Here is a 20,426-nt window from a genome sequence, read left to right on the forward strand (position 1 = left end):
TACAGGCACGCGTTCCAGGTGTTCTTTTATGGACTTCCTGCAGGGAAATAGATTGTCTTATAATTTGATTGTCAGTGGTGCTCTGCAAAAAGTAATTCTACTTAAGCGTTACACCGGATATTCGCGTGTATAAACCAATAAAAACGAAACGAACGAGGAAATCTGCTGGTCACATAATATTTCTTGTCCCTATGGGTTAGAGGAACGTTTCAATCACACGTGCCCACGTAATAAGAAATTACGGCTAAATAAGGGAAAATTGATGAGTTTTCCTGTGGAAATGTGGACACCAATGTGACAGCTTCTCGAATATTATATTTCTACGAATCGAAGCTGAATTATAGAATGGAATTTTTCGCGATGAACAAAGAGAAATTTAGATATTCAATCGAATGAACGTCAGAAATAAATTGCTATGCGTTAAAAACATGCTTGGGTAAATTGTGAACGTTAACAGATTATGCATCAACTTACATATTCGATCCTATGATTCTTTTGGACAATCGATTATTAATATCATTTCCCTTAATTATGTTATATTACTATATAGCGCTACTTCTTGGCTTTTATCTTTCTTCGCCTTCTTATAACTGTTAAAGTCAATAATAATAATAATAATTGTTTCAATTTCTCCCTTTGAACGACTCAAATGCTCACTTGAAAACGAACTTCCAGCAGATATGAAACGCCTTCTTTAGGCGTAATATAGTAGTTTCTTATAAGAAGATTCCTTTACAGCGTGGCAGCGAATTTCTTAAGACCACTTAATACTTTATGAAACAAACGTGACTGACATTTCATAAACTAAATTTCTCACGCATATTAAGGAGGTGTCTGCTGGCATGATGCCAAGACGCTGCAGAGTGTTAGAAATATTTGCAATTTATACGAAAAGCGAGGGAAGCTTTTTCGTAATACAATCATTGAAAGCAGCGTAAGTAATAATTCTAATTAATATTATTTCAAATTAGCTGTGCCCAGTGATCTCGCCTGCGTGGAATATTATTCTTATTCTATATGACTCAAGAAAACAAAGCTCTTTTAAATTTCAGGTGTTTTCTTAAAACGGGGCGCAATAAGTAGGCGTCTCCATACATTAATCCTCCCCCCACCACTCTGAAAAGGAAGGACGAAACGACATAATTTCATAATTAGATACCTACGCTACGATATGGAAAAGAAAATGAAAGAAAATGTCAAAAATCTGAATTTTAAAACTTTTTTTTAATTTCCAAAAAATTTGACAAAATGGAGCTGGCTCCTTATTAATGCACACTCATCGATTTCCGTAGGAAGTGTGAGAAGATTGTCTGCAAATCGTGTATATAAAACGTAATATCATATAGATTCGTTGGTGAATTATTAGCGTAATATTATATTGCGTAGTAACTAGAATAATTTGATTCCGTGAAAGGAAAAGTTTGTGAATCTATGTATACAAGTTAGCGTTCCCAGACAGGCTTTAAAAAGGACATTCATCATCGTTCTCGCGAATCACTCAAGTTTTCCCTAACAATTCTTAAACTCCCCTTATAATCGACGCAATATACCCCGTTTTCCCTCGGAAACGGATCCGTTCGCCGGATCCGTTTTTTACCTGAAAAATCGAGGGCCCGTCAACATCCCGAACAATCGCGGCAGCAACAAGGAAAATAAAGTCTCGTTTCGCCGCGATAGAACCAATCCGCAGCGGGTAACGATTCCGTCTCAATAATTCACGAGCTTCGCGGAGAAAGCATCGCTCCCAACGAGGGTACGATACGTCCCGCGTGAATCATGAATGCCACGCTCGAATGCGCGCACTACTTAAAACGAGCTAATCCCATAATGGAGGATCCTCTCCCATACGATTTATCGCTCCGGTACCTTGGTATTCTGTCATAGCTGTCCCAGCTGGTAAGACAGTTGTAGCTGCTGTATCTGCTCGAAGTCGTCATAGCTAGTGCCTTGCTCGATGACACATCTTGAATTTCACAGAGTTCACCTTCATAGATGCGAACACACGTCGACCAACGGACCGTCCCGTGGTCGTTTTGGTTGTTTAGGAAAGTTCGCGTACACTGGTCCCGCGAGACGATACGTTTACTCGATTAACGCGTATCCTCTCGATCGCCTAAACGACCCGACACAGTGCCAGTCTCGGCCCCTTCGATGGAACCGTCGAAATGTACGGCATACGCAGGGGTGATTTCGCGCGATACACGCGACAGTATCGCGACTAGGTACACACAGACGCACGACACGCGAACACTTAGACCGACGAAACGTACCTGCCGCGACGAAGGAAACTCTCATCCGCGGTAAACTTCGGCGATCGAATCGTAAACAACAACACGCGACGGCCACAGGCTGCACAAAGATACGCGTACAGTTCCCACGACAATCACGGATAACCTAAGTAGCTATTAGTTGGACCGCGACGCTATGTCGTTTCCTATTAGTTTGGACCACAGCGCTAAATCGCTTCCTATTAGTTGGACCACGTTGATCTTCCTTCCTTTTCCTCTTTAAACGTTAGAACGTCGATTAACCCTAGACTTAATTACCAGCCACCAGGACACACGGCGTGCGTGTGCCGCGCCTATTAAAAATACTCTACGTTTTTTGGACCCGCCAACCAGCGTACTCGATAATATATCGTAATTAGGAGGGAAAGCGGCGGCCGTGTCGCAGCACGCCGCTTCTAGGAATCTTCCGTATTCTTCCAAGACACCTCTCCGTCTTCCCCCGGTGTTCCCGCGTTCGTTGGATCGGTTAAACACGGGGACGATCCTGTCGCCGCCCGGAATCCCGCTCTTCTTCCGCTCTTCTTCCGCCCTTCTTCCTCGCACTTTTCCACTAATCAAATCTCCTCTTCCGTTAGTATGCCCGAGGGGCCGATCGTAACGGGGTTAGGACGAGCCACGGAGACGCTCCTGGAACGAAGACGTCAGACGGGGCACTGGGACGATAAGAAAAAACCGCTCCGTCACATGCTCCCGAGTTGCAAGGCCACGAATTACTGGGATAGAACCGCGAGGATCGTCGATGGATCACGGAAACGTTGTGGATCTCTTCCTCTCGATCGCTGACGTCTCGATATGTTCCGAACGACTCCCCGACGGTGACACCATCGAGTGTCACCATTCGACGCGAAACACGGAGAACGATCGACTCGTCCTCGTTGCTCGTCGATCGCCCCGCGACGACTGACGGTGCTCCTCGCCGAATCGGGACTCGAAGGATCCTCCGGCTGTTTTGGTCCCGCCGCGAGCTCGTCGATCATAATCCAGGATTCGAAACGTTGCGCGACGATCGATCGACCGAGACGGTATCGCGAGCCAACGGAACCGTTTCTCGATTTCGTTCCAACAAAACGGTACAACGGAAAACAAAAGGCTGTAGAAAACGGACGTTTCACATCTCTTCGCGCGGGATGGGCAACCAACGAGCTCCGATGGTCGGTTCGCCAGCCGGTCGATGCTCGGACGCGATCAGTGTTCACCGTTTCGCGTTCGCCGATCTTCCTCCTTGATCACGGTCCTCTTTCGGGTTCACGGATCTTCTTCGGGTCGAGGCGACGGCATTTTCGTTTCAGGTACCGCATCTTACGGACGATTCTTTGCCTGCGCGCCGAGGCTCATTCGCGGGCAGTTCGAAGCGGAGTCGCGGCGCCCTCGAGGTTTCATTAGCCCGCCGCAGTGGCATGGAGAGGCTCGCCGCGCTGGCAGCTCCTCTCGACAAGCTCCCGCGAACACAAGGCGCTTCGCGTGGCGTGGCCCAGCGCCGACTAGCGGGTTCAGCCTCAAGCTTGCCGAGGGAGCCGCGCAGCCGAATACGACGCGCACACTCCACTCGTTTCATCCCCCTACCAAACCGTCCTCCGCCCACACGATCCGGAGGAACCCGAGGTTCTCCTGCGTGACCAACTTCCTGCGTCGCGGCCGTCGTAAACAAGATCGAGGCGAAGGAAGCGGTCCGAGGACTGGATGAAAAATAATAAATCGACGAGCCAACGTCTGCCGCGCGCTGCACCAAAATTGATTCGGTTTACGCTTTCCCGCCCGGCTCTAAGCGCTGGCTACGGTGTTTCATTCGCCGCGGCGCGTGATTTTGATGCCTGGTCGGACACGGGTGGAGACTAGACAGGTGCCAGGGTATAGTTCGGTGAACTATTACGATGGAAACTTTTTAGGGGATGTTTGGGTTCTGCATGAATTATCGGAGAGCAGTTTATGAAAATGTATTTTAATTTGCGACTTTTTGCTGAAGAGATATTAGATCGTCATAAGTTCACGACACTTATTCTTCTGATACTCGAAGCAAAATACGAAACAAACCCTTAGGTGTTATAAGAAAAAGTAATCTCTCTCCTTTTACCTTTCTGACATAATCGTTATATCGTCACTATACAATTTCTGTGGTTTTTCTTTGTTAAAAAATGCAGCACGGACTTAAGGGATGATAATGCAAAAATTTCTCACGAACAGTTTTTTAAAAAATGTCTTTAGATGTTTGAATAAAAATTCACAAAAATCATGCTTCTTTCGACCTCATGACTGCGCATGACCCCTTAAACAGAATTTTATATTTTCTATGCCAATTTATCGAAGAACGTATAATTCCGAGTAAAGTAGTATTTACCCTCATTAACTCTAAACCTAACAGTTAACGACTACTTTCGTTTCATTTCTCGACGATTAACTTAGCGTAATATCGATGACGCCGCAAGCGTCTATCACAGTCATAATTTCCTACTGAAGTTATTATAGGTATCAGGACATAATTATTGGCAAAGTGTGTTGCGTGAGAACTGAATATTTTTTACACTTACTAACTAATTTCTATTTTTTCTTTTGCCCGTGTGGATGTAACGAATCATCTATTTCGAAAGGAAACCGAGAATCTGTGAAATATAGTGCTCAGAAGTACCGCAAGGGGCTTGAAAAGAGTGTCACTGATTGATGTTCAAGATGCGAAGGAAATTCGTCTCCTCGTGGTGCTATTAGTCATTAGCTTACGTGCTACGAAATCCAAACCACCGCTACAATAACATTTCTCGAGTATCCTGATCACTAAATCTTAACCATATCCAGAGGATTTTTCATCATCGATGCATTGTATTCGTTATTTTTTAAAATATTTCTTATACTTTTCGTTAAGAAACAAAATTTTCGACACATTAGTCAGGCGTTCATTCGGGTTCGTCTTATTTATTCACCAGGCTCGTAGAAAATAAGACATTCTCGATTTCAAAAGTCCCTTTTGAAAAACTCTGACCAATCTTATTAATATTGTATTTTACCAAGTGCATTTATTCCAGATAGTTTAGTATTTGTTTTGCCTTTTATAAATCCACAAGATAAGGCATGCAAAAGTCGTTCGCCGTGTTCATTTCCATCACATTTTTAGTACGAGATTTTTCCATTTGATATCTCATCTTGAATGGAGCATGAATGTAAAATACGTAAGATTCACATATGATAAGAATATGTATAAGGATTAAAAGTCGCTCTCTGCATAATCTTAACATTCCTCTGCCTTTGAGTTTCGTTACGATCGCACGATCCCTTTGCTTCTGCGCTCGGCTTTTCGTTTCAAAACGAAGCACCCGCAATGAAAACAGAACGGAAAGCGTTGCCACGCGGTTTGGAAGTCAGATGTTTGGGTAGATGCTCCGGCACATGTATTTATACCAGAATCATCGACGATCGACTTTCTCGAAAATTTCGTAACGGTTGAGTGGATCTATAACTGGAATTTGATTCTTTCATATCCAGACTGTTTTGGTGTACAGTTTCCTTGATTCTTCTTAGTAGGAAACGTAAACAAATAATTCTTCGAGTCATCGACAAAGAAATCTAACGATTTAAAACTTCGATACGTTTTTGGTCTGCTTCGGTGTATTTTCAAATTAAAGACTAATTATTAAAAAGAAACTAATAAATATTTTATAATTTTAGTCAGCAAAACACGACTGTCTTTTTCAATCCTTGTTTGGAGGAGGAATTGCTTTGTTTCTATAGACCGAAAGTGTGTCCAAAGTCTGCGCGAGAGTTTTATGAATTATTGTGGTAGATAGTGTTAATAAAAATGTGTACTAAACATACGAAATTCTCTAAATCTGTATACTGCATTTTATGTGGCAATCGCGAAAAGTCATAAGTAAATATAAATATACTGTTTTTTTACAAAATATGAGATATGATGAAACATACAAAGGCTGATGAACCGAGTAACGCCATGTGAATGACGTCATCATATCAGTTTTTGTTTGTTCAAATGTTCAATAAATGGTAAAAAAAGTTTGAAAACGACTCATCGTAGAGTTTCTTTACAAACCATTTCTGAAAATACCTCCATTTTGGGAGCCATTACTGGTGCTCCCTTAACGCGAACAAATTTATGTCTCTTGTTTTCTTAGGAGCAAATGAAGTCCCTCCCCCCTCCTGTCTCGTAATGCGCACAGTAAGAACTCTGACTGCGACTAGTTTGCAAATCGGTTTATCCGGAGTCTAGCAGAACGGTCAATCCCTCTTGAAATAATTTCGGTCGAAAGGATCGACCTTTACCGGTCGGAACGTAAAACTCATTCGGCTCCTCGAGGAATAATAACGCGAGACGAAGGGGCGCAGCTGGAGAAATAAAATCCGGGGATAAAAACCGTGGAAAAAGACGCGACTGAAAGAAACAGCCCCGTACTTCCAACCGTTCGTTGTCCTTACTAATTTCATCGAAGCGTCAGCTGCCTAGGACGATAACTTCGAGGAGAGAAATTGTGAAAGCGTCGGATCGACGAGGAAGAACGTGGACGCCAGTCGTAAAGTGTATTGCAAAACTGAACGAAGAGGTTTACGATATATAAACTGTAAAGAAATAAACCGAGTTGATATAATTTCGAGCCACGGCGCGATTCCACTTCTACGACTTACGAATTTCCAGAGGGCTCCAAGTTGAACGCTTGACGAGAATAATACTATGAGAAGGATAAAGCGTACGCGTGATGAATTTTTAACTAGTTTAGGTTATGCAGTTTATTATTTTATTACCTTTTTATAGTCTTTGTCATTCCTGATGGAGGACGTTAACAAAGTAAATAAAATTGATTGACTCTATTGTACTTTATTGTACTTAATACTAAAGAAGAATAATAAATTGTTGACAAACTTGTTTTAATCTTTCAAAATTTGCACAGATCTATACATTGTATTTCCAATACTTTCGATATTGGTTCGTTTGAACGAACGCTTTAAAACTGAGCAAAATTTTTTTGCAGCTCATCTATTATCGAAGGGTTTCGACAAAAAAATTTACGAGCGAGGACTCTCTGTCCACGGAAGAGTTCGTCCGTCCATCGTAAACCTTGGAACCGATACGAGGGTCAAGTGGCGATAAAGAACTTTGCTCTTCAGGGTGTCGTTTGGCCGAAACGTCGAAATCTTTGAAAACCGATCGAATAAACTCGGACCGATGTGCAACGAAGTACGCGAGATGAATGGAAATTATTCGAATTCTTGGTCATAGCCGTGGGTCAAGTATCTCAGAGCCTAGGAAATTGAAGCTGATTCGACGTAAGTGGATATGAGTAACTCGTTACTAATCGAAAGTCGATGGAGACCGTTAATGGGACCAATTAAGTAAGATAAATAGCTTGCGTGAATGATGACGAGAATTCATCTTCCGGCGCTTTGTTACGAACCGTTGTTTGGAACAATAATTTTCTACGTATAGATAAGCAGGGTTGGAATATTTTTGAACATGTGTCGAATGCTAATTATGTAATCGCAGTTTATAATGCAGTGTGGCTAAAGAATCAGAATTTAATATTTTATTTAATACAAAATTATTTCATATTTAATTACCAAGTAATTTTTTCGTTTTCAAATAAGTGACCATGGAAATAGCAGTAATTATCGAGAATAAAAAATGTGGAAGTAATCAACTCGCTAATTAATTACTTGTTTTTTTTTATAATAGCGAAGAATAAAATTTCAATATTTCGCGTCGAGTGAATTTTAATATTTTATGAAAGTACAATACAGTTAATATTTAATGAAAGTAATATTTAAATTTCCTAATATTTCTAACAATTGGAATAATTGGGATCATTTTGCGTAATCAATAGTATCGTTTGATATTATTCTCGGAATTTCGTCGTTGGAATGAATTCAGCGAACGTTTTTTTAATTTTTTCGTACTTGAAACACGCCATACATTTAAAGTGGAATTGGCTGCAGACTTCGATGAATTTTCATGAATTTTGGAATGTTCTTAGGGTCATGAGGATGGATGTTGTTTCAACATTAATATTCGATGTGCACGCAAAACTTCTGTAAACATATCGTTCGAGAGTGATATCGAGACGACGAAATTCCTCGAGGTAATACATATTAATTTCTCGACATTAACGATGACATGGGGTAATATGCGAGCATGACAGTACCTTGGATTAAATTAACGACTTTCCTTATTTTGTATTTCACTGTTCTAGAAAAATGTTATTTTTTCATCATTCTAAAAATGCCTCTCCTTTATATAAATATGTCGCAAGTATATAGTGTAAATTTGGGATCATTTGGCACTTGTATATTACTAAAAGAAGAAGATTGTATACCACAATAAATAATAATAATAATAAAAAAAAAAAAAAATGAAAACATGGTCGTAGAACATTTTCGAGGTAAATTTCGAAAGATCAGAATTTCAAATGGTGTAACGTATCGGAATTCAAAATTGTTTCCGTGATAATGTCAATTTGTAATTCGTTGCTATTGTACTAGAATTGCAAATCACGCATGTCCATGTTACATGGCTTCGATATGCTAATTCATTGTAGGCTTTAAGCGTCGGATACATTCCGATCCGCGATGACAATTAACTATCGTAATCAATATGTAAATGAACAACAGGGCACGAATTCATCTTATGCGAGCATACATTACGAGTATCGTGGAATTATCCCTGACCACCGATTGAAATTTGGTATCGTCGAAACGTCATTGAGACTAAAAACGATGGTACTATTCCACTTGCGCTCATCATGATTATCCATTTTCGATTAATGTATGCTATATGGTAGGTTGAACTACACACAAGTTGCAGGACACGAGAAATATTGAACGAGCCATTTTATTAGCGTGACTAATAGAAGTTGCTGGGTGTTTTTCACGACTTAGCAAATCATATTTTTCGGTAGCGAATAGCAAATAATTAATTTTCTTATTAGATTAATCCATCATAATTGAAATTAAACGAATAATGTAATTAATAGAGTACGGATCTTTACGCATTTATAGGAAATTTGAATGTGCAGGAACCTACAAAATGCAAACGATATGCGAGAATAAAAAAAAGATTGAAAGTAAAGATCATCTTATAATATTTGCAGAATAAAATAAATTTCTATTTAGGTTCAATATTAATGATCCGCAGTCTAGTAATTAAAAATCGTTTTATTTGATGAAAGTACCCTCGAGTTTTCTGTTTGATCCTCTGATACTAGAAATACTTGAAATTTGAAATACAATATTTACTTATTTTTGTTTATATCTCCTCTGTACACATTTTCATCCGTTCTCATAAGAGTATACAATCTTACATTCGTACGATGACGATGAATATTGAATATTCATTTCTCTCTTACCACTATATCATTTTCCAATCAACCCACATTTGTGTTCCGAACACACGTCACATTTATACCGCATAGATTCCTATATTTATATTAAAATAACCCCCGATTCCTGGATTCGATAGTAAAAGTTCTCCAAAACCTGCATCCTCGAAGAGTAACCGAAGCCATACGCCGTAACTCTATCATAGTTATTCGCCTAAAGGGAGTCCTTCGGAAATGTCCCTGTTGCTCCGCTGGAGTTCGTTCGTCCGCAACCTTCCACCGCAGAAATCCCTGTAACTTCTTCGAGGAGGTTGAAAAGGGCGAGAAGGCTAACCTGTAAATCGAGAATCCAGCCCGAAATTACGCGGAGCGACGTGCAAGGCTGAACGTCGATGCGATTAGGGGTAATATAGTTGAAAGTCCACTTCCGCTGCATTAGCTTCCGAAGCGATGGCGCAGCCGGTATCCGAAAGTGTGGAATAGAGAGGGACAGACGGTTCGCCGGGTTGCGGATGGTGGCGGTGGAAGTTCGCAGCCTGTGCCATCCCATTTTCTTCCTGTTTTATTTCCTCTCACCCTCCCCCTCCCGTTCTGCCAGATTTTCTCCAGCGTGTCCTCCCGACTTCTTCTCGCGTCAAGGTCTCCGCCTCGTTCTTGACTCCCTCGCCGCTCCTTTCGAGGACGAAATAACGATGCTCACCCTCGACGGCGGCGCACTGCGACCCTTCGGTTTGGCCGCGCGTTGGAAAACCTCCCTCTAGTTCGACGATCGACCGTCGTGGCTCGTGGAAGGCAGCACCGTGCGTTTCGCAACGGGAAAAGCTGCTTGCAGCTGCCCCCTGTGCGGCGGAGTCGACAGATAGCTGAGCGCTTCTGTCTGATCATATACTATCCTTATCCACTTCAAGGGTTCTTGAACTCTTTAGGAAAGGAAGCACGTTGTACGCGTGAAAAATAGTAGGTATATTCAACAATTTTTTATCTAAAACATTGTCTTGAGAGGATATTATTGCACATGTAAATAAAAAAAGTTTTTCTAATTCGTGACATTTTATAGGTCACTGGTACTCATTGTTATCACTAAGGAAGGGACGGGAATTTTGTATTTTTAAGTTCATGGTGTAAGCGAATGAATTATGACAGAGAAAGTGAAAAAATGCTCAGGTAGTTCTCCCCTGTAAAGGGTTAATTACGATTAATTTCTTAATTTTTTTTTCGCATGCATGGACATCCTCGATATTCAATTACAAGACGAATATGTTCGTTTATTCGAAGATTGCGTTAGCACGAACGTGAACACTCGCGTTTAGTGCACTAACACAATGTTTTTCTAGCCTTTGACAATTAACTCACGCTATCGGGAGAGCAAAAAGTTCGCTGTGAGCAGGTGAAGCCAATTATAGTTCTCTCGAAAAGGAAATTATCCTAATGAACTTCGCAACTGTTATTTTAATTGGTGTAATATAAAACTGACGGAAATAAATCAATCGCATCGTATGTTTTTATATATTTTACACAGCGGAGTTATTATATAATGTAAATATATATGAGCGTAACTTTACTCGTTTAAAATATAAAATTTCCTTGTAATGTGCTCGATCTGACAATCTTTATTTTATTTATTCCGTGTAATTAATTCACAAGCTCTACAGTGAATTTTATTATTCTGAAATTTAACATTCCCTGCATGTTTCCAATATCCTTTCATTAATATCGTTACAAATCTTTCTAACAAATTGTCACCATTAATTGAAGAACAAAGTGATTAATTTTCAGTTGTGCCGTGATTCAGTTGTAGATATTAATCAAGAGAGGTTTTCTTCGTTGGGAATCTCTCTGCAAATAATAACAGCTTCAGAACGAATTCGTTTCCATAAATAACGAAGAGCTTTGGCAATCGATATAAATCTCCATGGAAATTTTATCTGCCAGCCGTATCTCTGATGGCCGCTTCATTACGGGCGCTCTGAGGGTGTACACCCTTCTATCGGGAGGGTGTGATAAGTGGTCACCGAATCTTAGGGTTCGTCTTCAGCGTGGGTGTCATACTTGCTTAGGTTTCTCTGCCACGTGTGCATTTTGATCCTACCACGTTATTCGGAACAAAGTATTGAACCATAGAATGCTAGCACAAAAATGAACATAGCCCTATATAAAAAAAAGTCTGAGAAAGTTGTCTCAGCAGGGTAAACTATAAAAAATATAACGACCATTACATACGATATAAATAAAATAAAATTTATTAAGAGAAATTTGTAGAAATTAAATAAGTAGTTTAGACGTTATCTGTTAATATTTTTAAGTGAAATAGCGAGTACTCTAAAGCAGAGATGAGTAATATTTTCATCTAGATAAAAATAAGTTTACCTATTATTCTTCAAATAAAAATTAAAGATTGAATAACAGAATTAAATATTTCTCAATTAACAGTTAAATCTCTACTGTTCTTTATCTGAAACTCTACTGTTCTTTATCTATTATTCGAATAAAACTCAACTCATCCCAGAAGTTATGGATTACACAAAAAATTAATAAAATATTATTCAAATATTACGAAATGACTTTATTAAAACCTTGGTCGTTGAATTCTTATTCTATCGAGAACTCGTTATTTGCGAACGAGAAATCCAATATCATTCATAGTCGTTCGTTTCTGTTCGATACAAAGCGACGATCCATGGTGCCCCACCCCTTCTCACGTTCATGAGAGCTTCTTTAATTAGAAGAGTTCCCTTTACTTTCCGATGGCACGCAGGTGCGATTAATCCTGCGAGAATACTTTCAACTTTTGCGGAGTTAACGCAATTTAACTGAACGAGTAAAGCCGGATGTCGAAACTAAGAATCCTGTGGGAGCTGAAGAGCGCATAACGAAACGTCATAATATTCACCTGAAGGTTGAACGCGCATTGCCAGAAATATCAGATATCAAATCGTCGCGAAAGTCGAAACATAAGAAAAAATAACTAAACTTCATTTTTGTTATTAATTCTATTCTTTAGAGGGCGAGGGGTGTATTTATATCTGCATTTTTGTTTTCTATTACAAATTTATATTTTGCTCCCTTATCTTATTAATTTTTCCTGTAGCTCCTCGGATCCTCATACATTATGCAGTTCTTCTTCGTATTCGTCGATTAGGTTACAATCTCCCAGAAGAGTAAATGGCACAAAATTCCGAAGTAACTATCCAATTACTCTTCATAGAAAGCGATCTCCTTCCTGAAGCTGAAATTCTCAGGAATGAATCGCATAAAGATCGCGACACACGTCTACACTTGAGGATTAATGAAGCCTACATTCGTTCCAAGAGGTCGTTTCGTCACTGGAGGGGTTCACTGAGAAAGAGTTCGCCTTTTCAAGTTGTTTCATCTTGACCCCTGACCCTTTTACGCGCTCTCCGACCTCTCGCCGTGATCACCGTCTCCTTCTAAACTTTTCATCGCGAAACGGCGAGACTGGGGATCAAATCTGGACCGTAAGTGGTCTGGATGTCTCCATAAAAATGCAAGCCCGAAAATTGCATTCCCGTCGTACCATGTCGAGGTGTCATGTACGATATATTCGTGTAATATAAGCAAAAAATCATATCTACCTACGACTCTTGTAAATAAGCATCCCAAAAAAGAGTGTTTCCAAATTTGATTGTTGTTAGTCGTTTCTAATATACGTATAACATAAATACCAATCAATATTTAGTAATATTACTGTAATAGTAGCATGAAGCTTGCCGAATCCAAATAAAATAATAAAAATATCTCCTAGGTAAGATACTTTTTGCCTGCCACGTAAGTTGTTCCTTTGGTTATTTCAATATTAAATTTACGAACTTTATTCATTCGTTTCTTCGTCAACAGAATTGCTAAACTCCATTTTGCCTGGACCCTCATGGAGATAAAACGCACCATTGTTTTGATGTTTCAAGGATGAAAAACGTCGCCCTTAATTTATAAGAGAAATGATTCTTCCATTAAATGACACGATCTGACGACTGAAGATGAACGGGAGACAATCTCGAGAGCTTTGGCTCGATTAAGTGTACTTGATTAATCGCATTAGTCCTTGTGAAAACAATTAGAATATTCACTGCGCGTACGGGACGCGAGGCTTAATCTCACAGTTTGTTTGCGATAAATTTAATTAAAAAGTTTGCGCTAGGCGCTTCATTATGGACGACACGGCTTGAGGGGACATTGTCTCCTTCGCATTCTTTCCTGAAAACCGAATTATTATCGTTCTCCTTGACTTCGAAGAATAATTCAACCGAAGAATTCTTTCGACTTGATTTTATTTCTCTATTACATAATTTATATTTCTCAGTAAATACACGACTTGAAATTTGTATTCCTAATCTTCAATTATAAAGCAGAATGAAATGATTCAGAGCTGAGATTGTACGTTGGGAAGGAATTATTAGCGCATGATGTTTAGCAATATAAACATGTCATTACGGACTCAGGAACCTACCCACTTACACGAAACGCAATTGTTAATGTATTCAACGGCGTAATGCATAAATCCTTTATTGAATTCGAACACGCGATCGGTCGCGTACGCAGGCGACCTTTCATGTTTCCATATCGTCATTTTCGACAAAAAGTCCTGATGTTGGAGAAAAAGCAATACGCATATAGCGACAAGGTCCGTACAAATAATAACGTTATTTAGACATTACTTGCGAGTCAGTTCCCGAGAATGATTATTCCATGTCACGTATAACGAATTATTTTTGTATTAAAGTATTATTTATGAGGATCTATTTCTGACTTCCAAAAGCAAATATTTGCTTCGAAAATGATTCACGTTGAATTTAATTAGTTTATCGATATACATTTTTCTTTTCAAATGATGTATTCCCCCTAATAATCATAGTATGCTATGAAATGCTAAATTCAAGAAATTTATATCGATAAACGAAATTAACGTACTCAATATCTTTCTAAATTTTTATTCTTTAAGAATAGTGCTTTCTTCAAATATTATTCATGAATTCCATTCGTACTTCTCTCGTAAAAAGAATACACCTGTGAACACATGTTGGAAAAATATAATATAACGATCTGTTACGTATGATGTCAGAGCTTATGCGTTATTCCAATTTGTATTTCAACCCATAAACTACTAGAAATGAGACCTTCAAGATTTTCAAAGCATCTGCGGCTCATAGAAAACCTGCACACGATCTCAAATCGAAAAGAAGAACTACGGAAAACATTTGATAGAAAAATATATTTTCTCAAACACTTTTACGTCTTCTTTGTGTATGTGGATCGCCAGGAAATGCCGAAGGATGTTTCATTTCGCGCGCCATCATTTTATCAGAAAACGTCCCTTCGATTTTTCAAGCTTTTTTCATTCTCACTTTGCAAGAAAATATATGTTACACCATCGACATGGATTACGAATTAATTCTAGATCGAGACTATCGTTATAATAACAAGTGAAACATTATAGAGATGAACCCAACTTGATATAACAACATGACGATAGATTCAAATAGATTAAACGACAGATTTAATTCCTGTAATGGTAAAAATGCGTAAGTATAATAGTGGTAGACGAATAGCAAATATTTTAATACGTGAAAGTAACAATGTATGCTGAAATGCACTCAACCTCAAATACATGTAAAATAGGAAGCATTTGTAGGGTTACCAACAGCAGAACCTACGAAACAAGGACAACTCTCCTTATCTGACTACGACCCTTGATTTATAGGCAACCTTAGTTGAATACAAATAATTTCTAAAGGAAAAACAAATAGAAAACAGCCAGGTCGAAAGGGTTAAGTCGTGGAGATACTACGAAGAAAACGGATTAAAACGTAAAAAGATAGCGTGCATTGCGATAACGTTACCTGGGTATTTGAAAGGCGATTTCATCGAGCGAGTCGCTAGGCTGCAATGGAGCACGCTCAAAGAGCCTGCTCTGGCCCCGATGGACCCTGTTGCAGCAATGCATCGATCCGGCTGTCGGTTGCGATTGGTCCGAAGAATTGGTCCCACGTTGGCCACCCTGACACGTTCTTCCTTTTTGCCGCTTTTTCCGTACCTCCTCCGCCTGACGGCGTAGGTTGTGCAGCCGGAAGAAGTACATTGACATCTCTGTTCCAGGGAGGGGCGAGTACATTCGATCAAATAGCTGACCAATAGGTCGCCAACGGGCTAATACAATACACTCCGAATCTTCGAAAAAACGAACGAATCTCTATTCGTAACTTGCTACGTAATCGAAACTTTAGTGCTTTCGCCTGATGCATAAGGCGAGCACTAGAGGATACCCTCTGAACTTAATATTTAATTTACGGAAAGGTGTTCGTGATATATGGAGTGGGTCAAGTAAGTGTCACAAGCCATAACCCCGTTAGCAGAGCCTTTAGGGTAAAATGTCAAAGTGAAAAGTCATCTATCACTTTAGGTCGACTGTACAGCTCGAAACAATTCGATTAACCTCTTCAAATATTAATGGAGCATTTTTAAATATACGTACTTTTGAAAAATGAAAAATAAAAATTGATTTTTTGAAAATGTATTACGAGAAAGAACCCTCAACACGTTGACCGCCACGTCACCCATATATGGGTGAGAATGATTACACGCAGTAACAACAACACAGTGACAGTGCTTTTCATTGAAAAATTAAAACAAAATTAATTCTGAAAGTCAACTGTTAAAGATAATGAATTTGAATGGCATACTTGAACTTCGATGAAATTACAAAAGAAAATACCACAATAAATGTTTGATTATACAGTTTCCATTGGTCTGTAAATAAAATGTAATTAAAATGTAATTAAAATGTAATGTAATTAAAATAAATGTAAATAAAATGCCACAGTAGAAATTTTCAAGAATATTAGTCTGGCAATCAACGTGTTAATTATTTCAGAGGAATGAACTGTTGGCCGTTTGTATCAACTATAATCTCTATAGCGTTACTAAAAATTCTGGCATAGTAGATGGGAGCTTAAGTCAGATCTTTTAGTCAACCTTCGTGAGGTCTACGACTGAGGAAAAATTGCTCGACATTTTCCTCACTCACGGTTCCAAGTTCCTCTTAATCCAGGTCTGATCCTCCCAGCTCCCTTTCTTAAACACAGAATGGAGCAAATTTGCTCCCAACGTTCTCTTCTATTTCTTCCATTCATCCATTCGATCCATTCGACTCATCCATTCGACATCTTCTAAGAATCAATTTTCCTATAGTTGTTGCTGCATGTAATCATTGTTCGTACAATCAGCGTACTACCGTACCAACTTCCGTTTACCAACCACCGGCGCAAAACCTGATACACTCATGCTCGAGAAACTCGCAACTACCTGCAAATTAATTTACGAGATTCGTTCGAAGATTCGAAGTATCGATAACAACAGCGAACTTCCCTTCAACGAAGAAGCATCGATCGCAGCAATCAAGCAATTAGTAACGTAAACTTCACCCATTCCGCGAACATGCACCTTGCAAGGACCATTTCCCAATCGTAACACGTCCATTTTTTGGAAATTTATATACAGATGGAGTCGCTCTCTCATTTTCGTGATTTTCTCGTGATTTGTTAAGGCTAGGCTAAGGATGGATTAAGGTTAGATTGAGAACGAATTGTAAGAAGATATAAATGGAAAAGGAGGCTTGCAACCCCTTGGGGAGCATTAAAATAAATACATACATATACAGATAGAGCCTAGATAAATACTAGATTTCTTGTTTCATTTAACGTCTGATATTTTGATTCGAGTGGAAAGCCGCCTCTTAATTTTGTAGATCAAATACTTATTTAAACCAAGTACTGAATCCTTATTTAACAATCTTTAAAATAAACGTTATGTAGGTGTTGCAAGTAGTTCATTTAATAAGCACTAAGTTCATTTATAGACAACGAATATAAAATGTAGTTTGCCAAACCCAAATAGCGTTCATTTTAAATATTTACTGATATAGCCAAAGCATATTAAATGAACTTGTTGCAAGAATTTACATTGAATTTCCTTCTTTCAATCGTCTGTTTAATTAAATTTTTCAAATGCTGAGATGTCATGTTACAATCGAGTGATGTTCCTTGCCAGAAATAATTGTAAGCGATGGCCACTGCTAGATGTCAATGCTGGGAGGCAAGAATCGTCGATGGACTGGACAGTGTGTCCAATTGGTTGAAGCTCTCTCCTGGGAAACGAAGGATGCAAGTTGGACTCCCAGGTCAGCAATCCCATCGACGATTCTGTCTCTCATATGTGCATCGCAATCACGTGTTCCTTTGCGTACAGCAGCCAGCGCACAAAGGAAACGACATAGACGGACGAAACATGAAAGCAAAAAGCTGATGAGCAAAAGAATTCGTGCGTGATCTCGGGCAGTGCGTGAAATATTGACATGCTAATTACCAGGACGTGTATTTGCAACGCACAAACATTCGTTACACGGAGTCACATGGGATTTGACATTTCAATCCCACGCGTCATGGAGGCTCGAAGATACACAGTAAATACGTAGTGCTATGTGTTCTTCATGCTCTGGAAAATGTATAGGGAATGTGTGCATTGTATGAGGCCTGTTCAGGTATCTGAGACATTTTCTTGTATTTTATTAACATATTCTCACCATTTAATTTTTCGCACATTTAATTGTTTATAGTAGAATTACAAATACGATTTTAATTTGTTAGTTTTGTATGTCAGTAGCTCATGAAAAATTCTTAGCTTGCTTTCTTATATTCTTGAGAGAAAATTTATTTTATTTTATTAGTGCAGACTGTGAAGATGACTCAATTCGACGAATTGAAGCGTTGTGTCGTCGATAGATTGTTGATTGTTAGTGAATTATTGGTCTCGGTTTATTTTTGCACAGTGCAAGGAATTCATATTTAATTCTAAAAAGTTTCTCATTCCTCGTCCACTAACATGCCACCTCGTGCTTCCCCGCTGTGGTAACCACGGCTCACTAGAATCTAGATCCGAGTCGACAAGTTTGACAGTCGTGACCGAGGTCCACCATTTCTCGTTGATATCCCGTCGAAATTTCAATTAAACGTAGACTCCCTCGCTTACGTACACTAATTCGTTTAGAGCACTCGACACGCATAAAGTTCGGGTTGTGAACTAAACGTTTCACGAGCTGCTTAATTGTGTTTTCATTTAACCGCTGCGTAAGTATCTGGAATAAAGGTACAACACTCCGAGCAATGAAACATTACGTTTACATAATTCCGAACAGTGATGCGTTACAAGGTACTTTCGCATTATGCAGTCAATTGATACAGCGTATGAAATTGAGAAACATGTGGTGTTTGAGAGTAACTGAATTAACGATCTCGAAACTTGCATCACGCCTACATTAGATTCTACCGCACGTTGTTGCAGTGTTCATACTGCTTCCAGGACCCGAAGCTATAGAAGACACTTCTCATTTGTCTTCGATAATATCAATTCCCGTAAGCTATTGATTCTATATCACGTGAATTGTACAACATTGTTCAACTTTATAAGTGAATACATGTGTTGATACATGTGCACAGGAAGAGATTTAGCTGAAATTCTATTTTTAAACAAAATCCTTATTTTATGTACCTACTTTGTCCGTCATATTTAATTTTCAAGTTTTTAGTTCAGATTTCAAATCAGTGACCCCAAAAAACCTTCTATACTAAGTTTCATCCAAATCGAATTACTTTTCTGCATTTTAGTCTGCCACAGTGGATCCGCCATTTTGAATTTGTCAATTCCGAGTTCAGACAAGGAATCAGTGACCCCAAAAACCCTTGTATACTAAGTTTCATTCAAATCGAATCACATTTCGCATTTTGATCCACTACATTGAATCCGCCATATTGAATTTTCAAGTTTTGAGTTCAGATTTCGAATCAGTGACCCCAAAAACCCTTATAAAGTAAGTTTCATCCAAATCGAATAACATTTCGCATTTTGATCCGCCATTTTGAATTTGTCAATTCCGAGTTCAGAAATAGAATCAACGACCTCAAAAACCCTTGTATACCGAATTTCATTCAAATCGAATCACTTTTTTGCATTTTGGTCCGCCAGGTGGATCCGCCATTTTGAATTTTTAAATTTTGAGTTCAGATTTGGAATCAGCAACCCCAAAAACCCCTGTTCACTAAGTTTCATCCAAATCGAATCACTTTTCGAAATTTCTGCCGCCATATTGGATCTGCCATTTTGAATTTATAGCTTTTGAGTTCAGATTTTGAATCAGCGACCTCAAAAACCCTTATATACCAAATTTCGTTCAAATCGAATCACTTTTCCGCATTTTGGTCCGCCGTGGTGGATCCGCCATTTTGAATTTTTAAATTTTGAGTTCAGATTTGGAATCAGCCACTCCAAAAACCTCTGTATACCAAATTTCATCCAAATCGGTCGAAAGGAAAAGAAGTAATAAATGTTTCTTTTTTAAAGAACTTTGAGGGGTTTCCCAACCAGGAAATACTACAATGTTTACTATTATGTCAAAGAATTTAGAGGGATGGGCCATACAGGAAATACTACAATGTTTACTATTTCTCTGAATGAGATCGGCCTTGCATGGACGCTATATGTATACATATGTAGGTTACTACGTCTGTCCTTCTCTTATAATTGTCTTTAAAATATGAAACTTTGAGATGTCATAGCTCAGCGTAGAATCGTCCGATTTGATTCTACCAAAAAGCAAATTAAAGGGTAGAATGTCTACTATCTAATAGGCAGTTATAATAATTGCTAGATACTCTTAAACAATTGTTTATTTATTAAAATAAATTTGACTTTAAATTGCCATTACTCGGTGCAGAATTGTCCGATCCGATTCTACCAAAAATCAAATTAAAGGGCGAAATGTCTA

The 20,426-nt window shown here is 39.0% G+C and overlaps 1 protein-coding gene across 11 annotated transcripts in view; it reads right to left on the reverse strand.

Moving 5' to 3' along the window:
* LOC128885777 (potassium channel subfamily T member 2) overlaps positions 1-20,426 on the reverse strand; it is a 212,056-nt gene that overhangs the window by 103,219 nt on the left and 88,411 nt on the right. For 2 of the 11 annotated variants that reach the window (XM_054140051.1, XM_054140047.1), the window contains exon 1: positions 1,867-3,715. The exons of 8 other annotated variants lie outside the window; for them this stretch is intronic. In XM_054140051.1, the coding sequence (XP_053996026.1) occupies positions 1,867-1,937 (71 nt within the window). In that variant the 5' untranslated portion in view covers positions 1,938-3,715. Of the gene's footprint in view, positions 1-1,866; positions 3,716-15,450; positions 15,698-20,426 lie in introns of those variants that run through there. One more of the 11 variants, XM_054140041.1, reaches the window with a different exon arrangement.

Source organism: Hylaeus anthracinus, unplaced genomic scaffold, assembly GCF_026225885.1.
Source record: "Hylaeus anthracinus isolate JK02 unplaced genomic scaffold, UHH_iyHylAnth1.0_haploid 11981, whole genome shotgun sequence".
In the NCBI taxonomy this organism is placed as follows: domain Eukaryota; kingdom Metazoa; phylum Arthropoda; class Insecta; order Hymenoptera; family Colletidae; genus Hylaeus; species Hylaeus anthracinus.